Genomic DNA, 18,061 nt, shown 5'->3' with positions numbered 1-18,061 from the left:
TTATCTAAATAATAAATGTAATCCTTAAAAACATGTTTTGAGAACAAACAATGATAAAAATTAATTTATAATTTTAACATATACTGCAATATAAAATAGATTTTAAGAAACTTTTCAAAATTATGTCATATTATTATTTTGTAATTTATTTCCAATGTTTCTAAAATTTGTTTTTAATAACGCAACAATAAGATATTCATAGACGGGACAAAAATGTTAAAAGATCACATTGCATGATATGTGAAATTTAAAAATAATTGAAACGTTTTGCCGGTGTATCAGAATGAAAGCGTTCCCATAACGATAACACAATAATCAGACACATGTCGTGAGCGTCACGAAACCACCTGGATGAGTTAACTACACTTCTCATGCAGTAAGCGAACCCCAACGCGATGACACAGCGCCGATTGCGTTATATTTTAAGCAATGTTAAAGTTTTAAAATTTAGCGTTTTTATAAAACGTTTGATTAATTATATGGAAAATCGTGCGATAATAAAATAATATAAAATTCTCGCGAAGTGTTGTAGGACAACACTTTTGTAAAATTATGTTTGCATGCATAACTCGCAAAAAAATTGCCCTCTGCACCAAGAACATCGACGTACAAAGAATTTTCTAATTATCTGACTCAGGACAAGATCTCGTCTTCAGATGCAAATCTGTGTCCCACTTAAGCTACGTTGTGGAACGTCACAGGATATTTTGCATAATCCGAAATTTAACAATAACAAGACAACTTTCACAGCTGCTGCTCGGTATCCTTCACTTTTCAGAACATTGACCTAGTCTTGAAAGACTCGAGGGCAAGGGGTCGAAGCGGTAGCTTGTAAAAAAGTAACGAACTCTTTGAATGCTTTATATAGATTACATTTCAGCTAGCTGCATTTATCACATTTCACTAATTACACTGTATCAATGGCGACAGTCGTTGCCTTCAATGTGTAAAATCAGTTACACGTACGGTGTTCCATTTAGATTTATGATTTTCCATTAATCGTTCGAACTACTTGTTTATTCGCTTAACAGAAAAATAAGATAAAACTTTCAGCATTTATATTAATTATTATTTACATTAATGCAAAGCAATAAATCGAAGAAATGACAGTATGTTGGTTAAAATTAGGCGACATGTGCAATCGTATAGCATCTGCTCATACTTCCCTCTGCAGAGTCCAGGATCCCACGATCTAAGGTACAAATGTCTCACCTAGAACAGCTCTAAAAAAAGGATCATTATACTTCGCTGATTCCTTACGTCACAAGAGCCCGGCACATGTTCGTGACGTCACAGTAGGCACACGTCATCTGGCGTGACGTCGCGCGACGAAGGGGGCCCGAAATCTTAAGCGGGGCATCTGCGGGGTGTCGGGATTAAGGGGAGAAAACTTGGAGAGACGGCTAAGTTCATAGGGGGGCAGACGAGCAGAGGGAGAAATTGTGCAAGAAGAGAATGAGATGGAATTGCACGCGGCGCGTAACAAGGGGAGGGGGGACACGTGGGAAAACGGCACGCGTCCCTTTTTGGGCCCGGTGTCTTTTACACCTGGAATTTTTCGGGCATTTATCAAGAAGCCCTCGATTTTCAAGGTGAAATTCCATCGTGTGACTTCGCGTGTCTATGAACGCGAACCCCCTCGATCGGACACGAGCGCTTGATCAGAAAACGATCGATCGTACGTTCGTCTGTTGCAGACGCTTTGATATCGTTTCACCAAATTGTAAATGTTTTTCATTTTTTAAATTAAATATAATATCTTCTTAACATTATATTTTTAAGAGATTCTCTTTAGTTCTTAAAATTTCGTGGTTGCACAATTAACTTTTAATAAATACTGGTAGTTTTATAAATTATTAAATAATAATAAACATTGAATTTTAGAACGGAGATAACTTTAATATACGTCGACTTTCGCCATATTAAGTAAAAGATTACGGTAATACATAATTGTGTGACAAAAAAAAAAGTACTTGATAGAATTCTCCATGAATCCCGTGAAAGGAAGAATCTCAACGTTTATACCATATGACGCGCATAAATAATGACTTTAAGACGTCTCGGTCCGATGACCGACGCAAGAAGCACGACGTCGCAGCTGCACTCAAGAAAATCGATATAAGAACTTCAGTAGGTCGGGCAGGTGACGTTGGTCGCGTGCCAGGCTTCCCCTTCTGCAGCCAAGCAAGAAAAGCATTTTGCGCAACGTATTGTCCTTGCTTCCCCTTTGCTTGCGGTCCCTTTAACGGAGGTTACGAAAGGCGGGCCCCTATAAAATTGTGCGAAGGGAATCTATCGTCTTGCATATGGTAAAGAGATCTGCTAAGGAGAATTATAACTCCAAGGTGGAAATTCTGTAAACGATGTAACAAGGATTATTTTATCTTTCAACATTTTTTCACGTTGCTTACAATTTTTTTACTTATATACTATAAGTTACAACTTAATGTTACTGTTGTAATAAATAAAAAGAGACACATTTTAAATATTTTAGATAATACTTTAACCTAACGCTGTTAATTAGTATAATTAGTATAATGCTGTATCAGATATTCCTAGCCACCTCAATTTATGCGTTCAACTTGCGACTAGCAAATATTACTGATAAAAGTCAATCCATAGTGATATGTAAAACATTTGTTGCTCTAGGTTGTATTTGTAAAAACGATTAATTAAAAGCTTACTATTATTTAATATTTAGAATAATTATGAAGAAGTATAACGGTAGAAATATTAGAAATTATTCCAGATATTACAGCAACATGTTAGTGAAGATCTTTTTCAGCTGCGATTCTGAAATCAATAATCCAGGTGGCAGACCGCTTGGGTGCTCGGCGCGTGCCAGCATGTCTGGCAATAAGAGAATCGAAAAATCTTATAAGGAGGGGTTCTCTCCTCCGTGCAATCCGTGCAAGACCGATGCATTGTTTGCACCCCAGCCTGCAAACAGCACGAGTTCGTCGGGCAGCAGATGCGACAGACTTACTATCGACATGTTTGTACTCTTTATTTCTTCTTTCGCTCAATAAAGGAGAACCACGTCACTGCATTATTGATTTAACAAAACCTAAATTGTAAAAGTACAAGGTTCCTTTATAAAAAAATAATTTTTAGCAGATTAATACTTGCACTTAAAAAAAATTGATTATTTTACATTTATGAAGTATCTACGATTAGAATTTTTAATTAGAATTAGATTTGGATCGAAAAATGTTTTATTTAAAATTATCTTATTTTCATAAATTTTGTGTTAAATATATAAAAGAAATTTCATAGAAATAAAAATTTTTGCTCGGGAACGTAAAGAAAATTATTCAAACTGATTCAATAATCACTTTCAGGATATGTCTCATTTGCCACAGTGAATTAGAAAATAAACCGCAAAAGAGTAATGAACGTTTCTCTATTGGCTTTAAAATCCGCCAATTTTAAAGTAGATTGCATTTATTACGTATGATCTATTATTCGGTATCTACCATTATCGCTGAATAGGTTTTTTGATGTTTGATATCCCTCTTTCTAAATCAAATGTCATTCACGTAGCGAGTAAGAGATTGCAGCACGGGAGTACCGGAAGGTGGAAAAGGTTTTTCCACCGCGCGAGCATCTGCGTTTTCTTCACTCTATTTATGTATGCAGGAAGCTAGCATGAAGCTACGAGCTAGGCATGAATTTCTCACAGTAAAGTAACCAGTGATCCGCAATTTCAGTTGAGCCGGTTTAGGTACATAAACCAACTCGTTCGAAATGACAAATTTTACTGGAGGTCGACACTCAATAGCCTAGCACGGAAAATTTGCATGAAGCTATATCCGGAAGATCGTCGAGTGAAACATATCGATTGCTGGGTGAAAAGCATTTCTAGCTACACTAAAAAAAAAAAATCTTACAACTGTGGTAAAAATTGCACGTGTGTAAAAACCAACTGAAGTAGGTAAATAATTAGCAAATACTGTGACATGCATGTGTATTGTACTTAATTAATCTAACTGACAGAAACAGAATTTACAAATTCCTTATGTGACAGTCAAATTCTAGCAGATATAAAAAATTAGCGATACATTTTGGTAGTAACATCGAGAAATGGGTCTATATCAGGTATACATTTTTTGGATGGTATTTACGTTTTTTTAAAATTTAGCACTAATATAAAATTTTAATTGTATTTATTCCAAAAAAATTCCTAATTAATATTAACTCTTAATTATATTATTACACCTAGACAAATTATTACTAATTTAAATTACTGTAAATAAAATTTAAAACAACTAATACACACGTTAATAATTGTGCATTGATCCGAACGATTAGAGGTTCTACGGAAAAATTGACATGCCGAATACATGCCGAAGGATCAACTAACACCATTTGGACCTGTTCCGGCATCCCAAAGCGGGGTCCGCGGGAGGGAGGAGGAGGGACCCACCGTGGCAGAGAGGGCCCTTGACGGTAGCCGATATCGGGTACACACAGAGCCGAGCGGCACCGAAGAGGTTGCCGAAGAAGCCCGAGGACGATGGTGGGAACGCATGGCACGGTATGTTCTCACCAGCTCTCTCGGGGCGCCTAGCTGCGAGGAGCGTCGCCGCAAGGTTGCTGCCTTGTTGCTGCTACGATGTCGAGGCTGCCCCGTACCGCTGCAGCCGGAGCGTTGCTGACACCGCGCCGCTGCAGCAACCTGCCGCACCGCGACCTCGTCGTTGGTTGCCGTCACGAGCGTGATGACAACCGTGTTCCGCGACGAGCGCCGACCGAAACTGGACCCCACATGACCCGGCCGGCCCTGCCGAACCCTCCTCCTCCATTGTTTCGCTCGCGCGCGTAATAGCGCGCCCGGAACTCTCAAGTGCACTCGAGACCGCGGCGCGAGAATGTAATGCGAGACGGTTTCTCCGGGTATATTTGGCAAAGATGCTGACGCTTGATAAAGCCCATCTCAATAGAATGACGTTCTTTATAGGGTGACATGTACATACAATCGTATTTATATTGGAGAGACGAACAATAGTGCTGCTACATTTTGCAGCGAAATTGTAGATAATAATAGAAAAGAAGTTAATTTTCTTTGTTAACTCATTGGGATAATTATTATCAAATTCGAATTTTTAAAAATATTACAGCCAAAAGACGGCGATATGACACGTGATTTATAAAACGCGCGGCTTTTGCTCTTGTCACGTACGCAGCGCTAGTCACACGGCGAATAAAGACAGTAAAGAGAACAGTATGAAAATAAACTTGTATGCTGTAGGGATTATTGTGCGTGTAACTAAACAACCTAGAAGAAATCTTGCGATCCCATCAGCGAAGAGTTCTTTCCAGTTGATCGAAGACTAAACAGATCGTGTTTCTCAAAGATCGGCCGCTAAACGATTACGACGGAGCCAAAACGTATTATATTTAATATTGATTCATGCAGACTTGCGATCGGGATTTGCGAGAAACACTAAATCGTTATGACAACAAAAAAACTGCGCGATGAATTTGACATTTTTTAACCCTATTTTAATAATAAATTTAAATCCATATTTAAAAAAAAAAATAACAAGTTTTACCATTAATAAGATCAGCGAGCGATTACGTACGCAGTCTGAGAGGAAAGAGAAGAAGACGAAAAAGGGAGAAGACTCCAGACCACAAAGTGAAATATTCCCACAAGAGGACTACGGAACCTCCCACGATTCTCAAAGGGAAACAGTTACGGCGCGTCAACAAGGACACGAAATTTCAGCCTTTCTATGCAAATACATGCCTGCCTCCGCACGGCCTGACTTAACACTTTTCTTCTTCCCTTCCTAATAAAACGTCGAATCCCGCCAAGGGCCGCGGGTTCCTCGTGTGTCAGCCACGCGCACCGCCATAGCGGTCAGACCCCCATAATGGATGCACGAGGCACGGCTCGTTTCCTTTTCTTTCCGCATATCTTTTTCGCTCCTTCTACACGCGGCCTCCCCTTCCCTCCCTCCTTTCTCGGTTCCCCCGTCCTTTGCGTGCTCGCCATTATAGGCACCCGGAATCCACCGACACGACGGAATATAAGGCAAAGGGTAAAGCCGAACGCGAATCGCAGAAACGTGGGAACCGTCGCCAGGTGATCCCTCGCCGTAAGCTCGTAAGCGTCGTGCGGGCACGAACTTTTGCGAGCCAAGGCAAAAGACGGCCATTCCGGAAAGGGGTAGTGAGAATGGGACGGTCCTCTCCAAGCTTATGCAAGGGGGATGCAACCTTGCATCGAATGCTGTGCGCGAGAGCAGTCATCTCGCGAGATTGTAGTTATGCCTGCAGCATGTATACGTATCGTAATTTTAAATAACGCGTTATAACATTATAATTATAATTATTTTTTAATATTTAGTCTTCGATCTATAAGTTTATAAAGAATTAAAATATATTTTTGAATAAATTAATAATAAAGTAACGTAAATTTGTTAAGATTTATGAATGGTTGATAATCAAGATATATATATATATATATATATATATATACACGATAGAAATTAAGATTTGTAAAAATACACAAGCTGCTTTAATATACATTCTTTAATGTTTTAAAAATTAACAATCTGTTTATATATTTTTGTGAAGAATAATCGAAATAAAGCTTATTATTCAGAATAAATCGCAGCGTTACCTGAACGAGCTTGCTATTATAAAGCGTTTTTCTTTACGTGTGTCCAGCACACGACTCGATTCCCACTGGTGAAATCCACTGACCCAATTCGTCTGAATGGAGTATTTTTGATTCACGATCGGGATTTTCAGGACTATTGTATTCAGAGATGTTCGTGTTATTTTCCACAATGATTTACCGTATAAAGTTTCAGTTATAATCCCCCCTTTTATATTCTTTTCTGTTAAAATCGACTTCTATTTGACTGATGCTTACATTCCAATTATTTAAAATTAAAACGTCGAAAAAGATTTAAAAAATAATATAAAATAAAAATTTAAATTTTAAAATGCTACCATTTTTCTACAGATATCATTAATTATAATAATTCTCTCCAACATCGGAATGTAATCATTAGTAAGAAAAAAATTTATTACAGGAATATTTGTCCAAATGTCACCCTTCTGAAAGAAACAAATGGCACGAATGCTGTAAGTGACGGTGCCGGCGAGTTTTTTTTCATTGAATCCCACGGAAACGAGTTATATTTTCCTGCATTTACAACTGCGTTTCCCGGGAACGATAATCCAGATGTCGTTCTGTAGACCCCACGCATATATTTTTTTAGGCAACTCGCATGCCTCGACACCGGTACAATAAGGTTGGCTCTACACATTATATTAATGCTCACACGGATTTTAATTCTCGTGAAAGCTTGAAAAGTCCTCTTTCTGACAATTAAATGTTTTTTTCAATTAATGCATTAAAACATAAAGAATATGGTATACTTATATGTAGCGCGAGACTCGCACGTGAAGAAGAAAGGTTCTTTTTAAACTTAAAAAGCCAAGCCTCCACTTACCGCGGGCGGAAATGAAGATTTCGAGACTTAGGGGTAACGTTTCCTTCCTGTACGAGGTTATGACTTCGTGGGTGCGAGCTGCAGGTGCATCCCAAGATCGAACCTCAAAAGCAGCGGGACCGAAGGATGGGCGTTCCAAATTTAAGACGTGACGCGCCTTCCCGATCCTTCTCGAGAAGTTTGTGGTCAAGCCAAGTACTCTGGGCCTCTCAGCCTCCCGGGGTTAATGAGAAGGTCGCGACATCTGACCGAACGCCTTCCGTTATGACAGCTAGGCTGGAATATTTATGGGAAATTATGGATCATGGGAAAAAGAAAGGATCTCGTGCAAATGGATGTAACAAAGCGTTTGGCAAGATTCGCTTACTCAATACTTATTAATTCATATAGTTGTTTACTTCGCAATGCAAAACATTTTTGCAGCCATAGGGGCGAATAGTTATTTCACATTTTTCTCAGTTTTCTTTTTTTATGTATTTTTTTAATAGAGTTTTTTTATGATACTCGATGTTAAAAATATAAATAAAATTTATAAGCTCGCTAACATATTTTGTATCGAAAAAATGTAAGCATCGTATTTTTAAAATATAAATCGTGCGAAGGTAGTGAGAACTGAAGAATGTACAAAAAATAGAATTCAAGGTTTAGGATGATTTCTTTGTTAAGCCGTTTATACCTATTCTAAGCGTGAATTCTAGGCAGTTACTGATGTAGATATAATAGAATGGTTAAAAATTCCTGTCCGATAGCCTGTTTTGTAAATCGGGATATCCGTCACGATGTCACATATCAGTCTCAAGGATAAAAATGCAGTTAATACATACTACGCTCTTTGTTGATTATTACAAATAAAGTCATCAAATAAAGGATTTATTTTTTTCTGGAATGTACTAGAAAGTTAACCTTGCATGAATCAAGTAACGAGATTAATAACTATTGCATTGTTCTCTCTTTCTGTAACAATATTATTTTTTAATTCTTGGTCCATAATGCATAAGTTAATATTTTATTGTTATATCAAATTAAAATATAGATGACTTTAGTTAACATTGAATCACAGCTGTCTGCTAACAGATTGTTATCGGATTAACAAATACACACTATATCAAACACAGAAAGGTATGTCGTAAACATTGAATTGTTTGTCAAACATCTGGACCGATTAAAGTACATGAATGTCTATAGTCGAAAAAAAATTTCGACTACAGACCAGTTGTATTTATCGAATCATCTCATCTCGTTTAGCAAGGATCTGATTTACGTCTAATAATTCGGCATAGCTAAAGAGCTCTCATTGCGTCTTGAACGCACAGCTGCTCTTGTAAACAGGGTAATTTATCGTAGCTGAATCTCCCGCGCGTATTCACGATATGATGCAACACAGAGGTGATTCATTCGTAATATTTGCGTGTAATATTTGCGCGCATGATTAGTTTGTTTATTCCAAAATATGTGTATTATTTTCTGCAGCGATAGCAAGAAACGTTTTCTATCGATTTTAAATTAATTTAAATATAATATAACTGTCAATGTGTTTGCAGTAGTGATAAAGTTGGAAGACTCTTTGTCTTGTGTACAATAAACGTGTCTGCACTCTGTGAAATATGTTGTAAAAAATTGATGCAATATGTAGTCCAGATACAGTGACCTGTAATAAATCAGTGAGTTAGGAAGGCCTTAGGAAAAGCGTCTCGAAACGACGGAAGAAACCGTTAAGCATTGACCAACAGTTTTTTGGAATATATATAATTTTAAACCGTAGTGATTTATTGCTATGGTCATTGTTTTGATCAAATAACTGATTTTAACAAAATGTTTCCGTACGTTGAAAGATTGTCTATTATATTATATCTAAATACATTATACATTTGTTCATATGCTATTTTAAATACGCATTATGATTCCTATATGAGACATTATTTCTTACATTTTTTATATCTTTATCACATTTCCTTTTTTTTTTTAATAAGAAAATAAGGATAGTTGCGATTCTCAACCAGACGAAAATTGAAGTGTTAATTGTCGACCTCAAAAATCCAGAAGTAACTTCGTTATTTTTAATTCGTAATTTTATGAGGAGAGATATTTCTTCCTCTAGAATGTGTATGAAAAGAGAGAAAATAAAGTCGCATTGCACGTTTTATGCATTCACATTTTACAAATAGCGAGCACGTCAGAACATGTCACTGCGTTAACAACGACAGTTTTGTACAGATAAATAACAGCACATTTTAAAACAATTCCCACGTGAGAGTGCCCTGCACTCGCTCTCGTATGCACCCGTGCAAACCGTGCATCGGATCGCGTTGCGCGCGCCAGCCACACTTATGACGCGCGCATACGCATGCACATACACATATGTCGGCACGCAATGTTTGCCCTTCTCTGTCAGATGATCCTCTATTGCACGCCTTTGTGTTTTACCGCTGCTACAGTCGATGCGCGCTAACAATCTGTCCTTTTTCATCGATGTGTCGCGCCGTTCACGTCGTGACAAGAATTGATCGAATCGCCCGTAACATTTTTTTACCATTAAAATTTTGCACGCCACTATTACAGCAGAACAAGAAAACATCCATAGCGCATCTTTTTCTGAAATAAAAATCACGGCAACGAAAAATAAAGGAATTATATGACGTTTATTTAATTTTTGTTCTATTGAAGATTACAGGACACTCTTGTAAAAGGTTGAAATATTTACAAGGGATACAAATATACCAACTGAAAATAAATTAAATATATCGCATGTCTGGTTGTGTGTGTGCAAATTGCCTAAACCACTTCCGATATTATCTTGACAGGATGTAGCCCAAATTAAATAAGCGACTACGTTGCACGAGGTATATCCTGCAGACGGCGTGAATTCCCACACATCAACAGGTCTCAGGAGGGCCGAGGACCTCCCCACCTTTAGGGTACCCAATATCCCACTCCGGGACGCACTTTTCCCCACTCTATACGGGTGCATCGGCATGCGGTCTTCGAAATCGAAAACAGTTACCCTCAGATATCCCAAGCGGGACGTCCATCGGTGAAGATGGACTTCCCGGCACGTCACCTTAGAATTTTGAACTCACACGTTGATACGAGAGCGACAATCTGATCCAATCTGATACAATCGCCAAAAATATCGTTATATTTATTTAATTTAAATAAAAACATCGGTCTTTTACTTTAGTGAAAATAATTTTCGTATTCACATGTTTGAAAAACGCTTGGCTGTAAACAAGGTGTTCATCAGTGCGAACGTTCAACTGTTGACTCACATTGTGCGTGTACACAAGTAATCAATTGGGATTAATATTTTCAAAAATTAATTTAATAATTAACTGCAGTGTGTTCGCGCCCGCGCGGAAGTTACGATGGTCAAGAATTTTGCTTAATGGTGGATTATCATAATTACAAGATGTTGGGCAGCGAGGAGGAACTCGAGCCTCAAACACATTCGGGAATGACGAAAGCGGAACTAAGGAGGGTAAAGAATGTTTTACAGTGAAATCAGATTGATTCATTGTTGCATAGAAAATTTACATGCTAAATAATTAATATATTATTACGTTTTGTATTTGAAATAAAGTAAAAGTAACATAGAATAATTAAAAAAAGAAATTTTTCATTGAATAAGTAAATCTTATTCCGATTATTTCAGAGCAACAAACCGATTATGGAAAAACGACGACGTGCTCGAATTAATCAGTATCTTGATGAGTTGAAGAATTTCATACTTGTTAGTGAAAAAGATGTAAGTCATATTTAATTTCTTTTTTTCATAATACGTTTATGTCTTTTAAAGGGATATTTTCGCTTTCTTTTTTGTACTCATTTTTAAGAATTTCTCTTGGAACAAATGTAACAGTTTTATAAAACTTTATTTGAACCTTGGTACATTTATTTTTTGATATTTGAATATTTTTTATTAATTTTCTCGAATTTTAGAAAATATATTTTTGATAATTATTTGCAAATCTGTATAAGCATTAAAAAAAATATCAAGTTATTGTGATATAAGAAACAAATTCGGAAATAAAAAATTTTTTAAAATTAATCAATATAAATTTAGTTTTCGTTTCAACTACAAGTTAAAAAATTAATTCTTGTGCAAAAACGGCAAAAATTGGATTCGTTTCACTTCTTTTTCGAGACCTTTTTCAGAAAAAAAGCGAAAAATTGAATTTTTATTTAATTGTAATTTGGACGAAAAAACTGTTGTGAAATCACTTTAAAAGAAAAATAAATATTTCCTAAAAATTTTGAATCTATTGGATTAAAACTAGAAGAATTATTGGAAACAATTTTTTAAAATGTTGTTCTGAGAAAAACGTGTTAAAAATTTTACAAATAGTTTGTACATTGATAAAAACTTTTACAAATCTCTTTAATCTGCTTTATTTGTTAAAATTTAAGCTAAAAAACAGATCAATTTTTTAAATCTTACAAGCGAGAATGCCCCTTTAATGTTTTTATTGTGCTTAAATTATTTGGCCGGACAGAGCTTGCGCGATTTATGATTAGAGTTTGAAATTCGCAATCAGCTGTTCTTATGAAATATATAAATGTACATTTTTGTCGCGCGCGCGCGCAAATTTGCATTCATCATTTATAATTCGTGTTAATTCGTCATCGAATCGGTTATTTTTAACGAAATCAAAGGGCGCATATCTTCACGAATCGTGCATAGTCTGGCGCAAGCTTAAGATTCACGATAAATAACGACAAGCAAAATACTCAAATGATAGCCAGTGAGATTACATGCCAGTCAGTGCACGCATGATTGTTTGTCCGTGAGATCCACATTGCTGGTGCAGTGTTAAAACATGTCGTAGAAAAACGTGACTTCTTCGCTGTTTATCTAGAGACGTGATCCGCTTTATGAGAGATAACATAAAAAAATGTGCTACTTCTGATCACACGCTGAAGAACACTCGGGAAACGCAGCATTTTTGCACGCTATTTACAGTATTATTATTTTAAGTATTATCCCCTAATAAGACCTTCCTCAAATTTATTTGACCACGTTCTTAAATTAATAATTTAGTTTTTTGTTAGTATTTTTTATTATTGTATAAAATACACGATATTTTTAAAGCCATAATTTAGTTGTGTATATCAGTTAATTTAATATTGAAAAGATATAATTTTTGTTATGGCAATAGAAGACTTTGAGATGTATAGGACGACTAATCATTGTGTCGGTAGCGGAAGTTATCATAACGGATGTATATTGAATGTATTTGATCAGGCTGTCCACTGTAGACCCCTTTTTTCCTCGGCATCCTCTGCGACAGGATCCGTTTTAGACTGGAGGATTGGACGAAGAGAAGTGGGGGTTTTGTTTTAGTATTTTAGATGTCTCCGCGTGGGAAACAGATGGAACTGGATCCTTCTACTCTCTATTCTACAGATTTTACAATAGAATCATGGTTGTCCGGTTTTCGGAGCAAAATTTTTGCACCAAATATTTCTGCTATTTTTTCCTTTCACTTTCCAAAAATAAACCTCTAACGGAATTTTGGACAAAAGGTAGCAATCATAAATGGCATTGAAACGATCGAAAAAAGCCGTAAAGAAAGAACTTCTAAAAGAATTATCACGTTCATTTTAAACTAAACATGTTCCATGTACCTTGATTTTTTTCTTTTCTCAATATTGTTAAGTCAATCAGTTAGCAATTTAAAACTTAGTAATGTTTGATATCCAATTATAAAAATATATTGGCGTATTTAAAAATCAATTAAAAAATATTACAAGTAAAGCGATAGAAGATTAGCAAGTAAACTTTGGACTTGAAAGTAAATAAACAAATTGATTATCGATTGATTAAGATTTATCACTTTTTACGGATCAAAGAGTCTCTGTCGCGTAATACAATCCGTTGAGGTTGATTTCTCAAACAGGTATGTATAACGAGACAAGACGCTCTCACCATTCTTTCTCTTCACTCTCGTCCAGATGACTTCCGCTACCTGCTCGCTTCAGTGTGTCCGTCCTGTTCGTCCGAAACGCCCCCCGCGTGTTCGTGGGAACCTGGAAATAATTATTACAAAGAAAAAGAATCTCATCTCAGGTTGCAGCCTCTTTTGTTGACCGTATCATCTTTAAGGATCCAGCTCCGGTCCACGACGGTGCGGATCAACGAAAAAAGGGGGAGATGCGCAACGCCTCTACTTTCTTCTTTTTTTTTGTCATTCCTTTAACAGGTGCCATTTCTCCGCTTTTGAGCTTGGAGTGTCAAATTCACTCGCGGGAAAATCGATATCTGTGATATGTCTCTCATATCACGCAACATTATTCTTGCTACATTTTTTGCAAGTAATTTATTTTCGTGTTGCACAGCTGATTTTATTGCACTTCTCAAAAAGTCAAAGGGCTATATTCCACCATATTTTACAAAACATTTTAATGATTCCATGCACAAGTGATCCCGTGCCGACTCCCACGCTCATTCTTCAGGTGTATGGCAAATTTACCATAAAAATGCGAACATAGGGATGATCCGGCAGGATAAAGTTCAAAGAATTGAGAGGATACAATGGACCCTTGAAAAAGAGGGCCATGCTACTATTGAGGTATTGGTGGTTAAAGGGCTGATGGGAATTTATACGGTATAAGCTCGATTCGGGGAAGGTCACGTTCATCAGGATATCTGAAAAACCGCTCCGTGATGTCTTCGGAAATCAAATCGTTTCCCACGATTGAATTGCTCGATTAAAAGTAGTGAGTTATAATATTTAAGAGTTAACTTTATTTAACAATATTATTTGTATATATTAGCGATTTAATTAATAAAAAAATTATATAAATTATTATATATACTACATGCATACAATTGTTGGTTTATCGATGGATCATTTCGTAATAGTACGTTTGCGAGAAGTAAACATCCCCGAGCAATTCACGCGTGACTTGGATAAAACGAGTTAATGATCTATCGCACGCAGTTTAATAAAAAAATCTAGGAGAATGTGAGAGCCCTTAGGCGCCCTTAGGCTGACTACGAAATGACCTGCATTAGCTACCGTAGTTGCTAGTCTGTTATTATGGTAGCAGTTCACATCGAGTCAATTATATGGGCGTGTCGCGTCATCGTACACTTCTTCTCAATAGAGGATCGATGTCCGAAGATCTTTCTTCTAACGCCAAGAAGCCGATTCCCCGTATAGGGCGGTCGTAGTTACTGTATTTCGAATAAGAAGGAATCCCATTTTGCGGTCCCTTTTACCGTAACATGTGGTCCTTTACCTTTACTGCCTAGCTTCGGTAGATAACGCAGAGTTCTTTCAATACCGATGCACGTTACGCTTTTTAACTTTTCGGTCATTTAAATCATTTGAAAGTCATTAACCTTATGCTCGATGGTTTTAATATATTAATGTGTACAATCCAATTTTAAATAATTATTATCAATTATTCATATCGAAATTTTTACCATTTTTGCTTTCGTTACAGCCAACTAGGCACTCGAAACTCGAGAAGGCCGATATCCTCGAAATGACGGTGAAGCATATACAAACGATGCAGCGACAGCAATTGAGTACTGCCGTCGCCAACGATCCAGTGGTGCTAACGAAATTCCGTACCGGATTTTCCGAATGTGCTACCGAAGTATCGCGATACATCACCCGCCTCGAGAACGTCGACCCTGCCATCAAGCAACGATTGGTATCACACTTGAACAATTGCGTGAGTCATCTCCAGCAAATGGCGCCATTCTACAGCCAGTACGTGCCCTACGTGCCGGAACGTCTCTACCCGGAGGTAAAGGTTGGCTTCCAGAGCGATTTCCAGAATGGGGATGAGAATAACAACGGTAGCGCGAGAATACAGATACCGAACGGAGTTCAATTGATTCCGAGCCGACTGCCGACGGGCGAATTGGCATTCTTGGTGCCGCAATCTGCCGGGATCTCCGCGAATTTCCCCTTCTTTCCACCAGCTACGGAGTCATCCTCCAGAATCGGTCAATCGTCGGCCTTCACCGCGGTCCATCGCCCGCACACTCCGCTGCTGAGCCCCTCGACTTCTACGTCGAGCTACGGCGATGAGAGCCACCATTCGGAACATCCACAGGCGACAACGCCAAACCATCATCAGCCGCAACATCGATTCAAATTACCTGAGCAGAGCCCTGCGTCCTCAAAGAGCTTCTCATCTTCGCCAGAGACCCAGAAACCGCAAATTAGCTCGACTAGCGACCGAAAGTCACCCGCAATAACATTCTTGGAATCTAAGCCCGTGGACGATAATGTCGCACCTAAGAAAGATGTCGCAGAAGGTTTGGACAATGCCAATCATACGAATGGCAGCACGATGCACGTTTTGCGACAGCCGCTTTCCGTAATTACAGACAAAGCTTATAATCGCGCCTCGAGTGGTTCACTACTCAAGAGAGATGGCCCCAGGAAACGTCATTCCGATGGGCTTTTGGCGATCTCGGATAAGAGATTGAGATATCAAGAGCCTACTAGTTCGACCTCTTCGATGAATAATACCGACGTGCTTAAGAGCACAAATGAGCAATCTCCTACAATTCCTACCCAAGATTTGCCAGGAAGTCAGAATTGCCAGACGCCGCAAAACTGCAATTCAAATTCCGATAAGTTTCCAGCGAGTCCAGCGAGCTCTTTTGCCACTAACGGCGATATGTGGAGACCTTGGTGATCATTATTACGGAAAATAAATGAATACAAATATTTCGAAATTGTTTCAATTGTTTTAGATATTTAGTACAAGGAAGAAAATTAGATTGTATTTTAATTTCTAATTATAAACTTTTAAATCACAATTAATTGGCGAGAGTGTGCCATGAAAATGTCATTTTACATATTTTGTTATTTGCTAACGGTTTGCATAAATCATGAATAATCAGGAAAGCATTTTTGCGTGATATGTATTGTGTATTTTTTGTTAGATTCCGCATTTTTGATTCTGCAAATTCAGAATTTGCAAATAGAATAGTTAAAGGATAGTTTAAAGATAAACAAGCTCATTATCGATAGTAAGATGGTTTCGTGCCAAAGCGTGAAATTGAATATATATTTTTTAAGCAAGATTGTTAATGTATTCGATGCATCGTTATGCTGCATCTTCGCCATTTCATAAAGACTCATAAGCTTTAAATAGATTAAACAAACTTCGTTAAGTCTGTCACACCACGCGTAATATGTGAATAGCCCTGTAAATATTTCCGTTATTATTTAATTAATTGAATCTACGTTTTAATTATAAGCTATAATTTTATGTAAATCGATATTATAAGAGTGATAACTATTTTTCAATGATCTGCGATTTTTAACGGTGGTCAGTATTGTTAATTAACACGTTCACTGCCACGTGGATTTTGATGCGCTCCACGAAAGACAAATTAAAGGTTATAATTTAAAATTACGATAATTTTTTACAAATTTTTGTTCTTAAACGAACTCTCGATTTATGATACGCAGAATTTTCTGAGTGTCATTAATTAGACTTTATTCGTATGTTGATGTTAGAATATCACATTGCGGCGACATCATTCATGGCATTCAACGTGTTAAAATGGTGTAACTAATTTGTGATAAAAAAAATATAATATTGAAATATAATCTTTGAGAAAGACAAGATGTTTATTACTTTTTTTTTTTTTATTATTCTTGCATGTACGATACATTCATCGACAAAGTAAATAAATTTACAGAATGCAAACCAATCTCGTTGCAAGTGTTACAATGCTATCTCGCAAAAAAAAACTGCTCCTACATATTCTACCAATATTCCACGATCTCGTAAAAGCACGGAAATTTTCCTCGTTGAGAGAGCCATCGGAGGCGCTTTACCCTTTTAAGGAGCGTTAAACGCGCTCCGATTCATAAACTGGAACTTATTCTTTCCTTTTTTGCCGATAAAGGAGCAAAAAGCTGTGGAGAATGAGAATTTCAACCACCTGTTACACCGCAAAACCACCCGCGTTCTCATCGACTGAATGCTTAAACTGATTTATCGACAGAAATCGCGAACTTTGTAAATTCCCTTAGTCTTATTCTTGAAGTGCACGTACTTGCGGTTCTTTTTTAATTAAAAATTATCGATCATTGTTATAGAGGTGTTCAAACAATGTAGTCGATTACGCAATCGGCACGTATAACAAAAATATATTCGAAATTTACGACCAATCCGAGCGATTTAACAAATCATTGCGAATTTAACATTTGTTTTATCTGGTTAATTTAAATAGTCATAAATATGTAGTTGTCGCTGTGACTTAGTATTATTTACAACCAGCTTTAACGTATTGAAATCCTGTACAAGTTCAAGCATTGACAGTGAGATGGCGACACACATGTTTGAGATTAAAAAATTTTTTTATTTGCAAATGTAATTGTCAAAGAATGTTGGTCAAATTGTGATATCACGAATTATTATCCATTTACTGCAAATATATTTAATTCTTTGGAAATTTTGACGTGTAATTAAAAATATACAAAATTTCTAACATTTGTCGATCTATTTAGTATTAAAAGAAAAAAATACATATAAAAACTACGAAAAAGAACATAAACTAGTTTATCTACTTGTAAACTATGTTACAGTATTATGTGTATTAGAATTGAAAT

General features: G+C 36.9%; 1 protein-coding gene across 2 annotated transcripts; it reads left to right on the top strand.

Annotated features, from left to right (window-relative positions):
- Positions 1–7,808: 7,808 nt before the first annotated feature.
- LOC105832670 (protein deadpan) lies at positions 7,809–17,069 on the top strand. 2 transcript variants are annotated; one of them, XM_012673817.3, is made up of 4 exons: positions 7,809–10,741; positions 10,808–10,947; positions 11,122–11,214; positions 14,919–17,069. In XM_012673817.3, exons 2-4 carry the CDS (start codon positions 10,855–10,857, stop codon positions 16,128–16,130), a joined length of 1,398 nt encoding a protein of 465 aa, XP_012529271.1. In that variant the 5' UTR covers positions 7,809–10,741; positions 10,808–10,854; the 3' UTR covers positions 16,131–17,069. The 2 variants fall into 2 exon arrangements, with proteins under 2 accessions (XP_012529271.1, XP_028045260.1); XM_028189459.2 differs by having other exon boundaries at positions 7,809–10,947.
- The last annotated feature ends 992 nt before the right edge of the window (positions 17,070–18,061 follow it).

The sequence above is a fragment of the Monomorium pharaonis genome, chromosome 4 (genome assembly GCF_013373865.1).
Source record: "Monomorium pharaonis isolate MP-MQ-018 chromosome 4, ASM1337386v2, whole genome shotgun sequence".
Classification (NCBI taxonomy): Eukaryota; Metazoa; Arthropoda; class Insecta; order Hymenoptera; family Formicidae; genus Monomorium; species Monomorium pharaonis.
This window is presented reverse-complemented; position numbering and strand designations above follow the sequence as displayed.

What these genes read in the sequence shown, in the direction of transcription:
- LOC105832670 (XM_012673817.3), top strand. Translation starts at nt 10,855, where the DNA reads ATGGTGGATTATCATAATTACAAGATGTTGGGCAGCGAGGAGGAACTC. An exon ending in CGAAAGCGGAACTAAGGAGG is followed by an intron (nt 10,948 to 11,121) that starts GTAAAGAATGTT and finishes CGATTATTTCAG; the next exon opens with AGCAACAAACCGATTATGGA. An exon ending in TACTTGTTAGTGAAAAAGAT is followed by an intron (nt 11,215 to 14,918) that starts GTAAGTCATATT and finishes CTTTCGTTACAG; the next exon opens with CCAACTAGGCACTCGAAACT.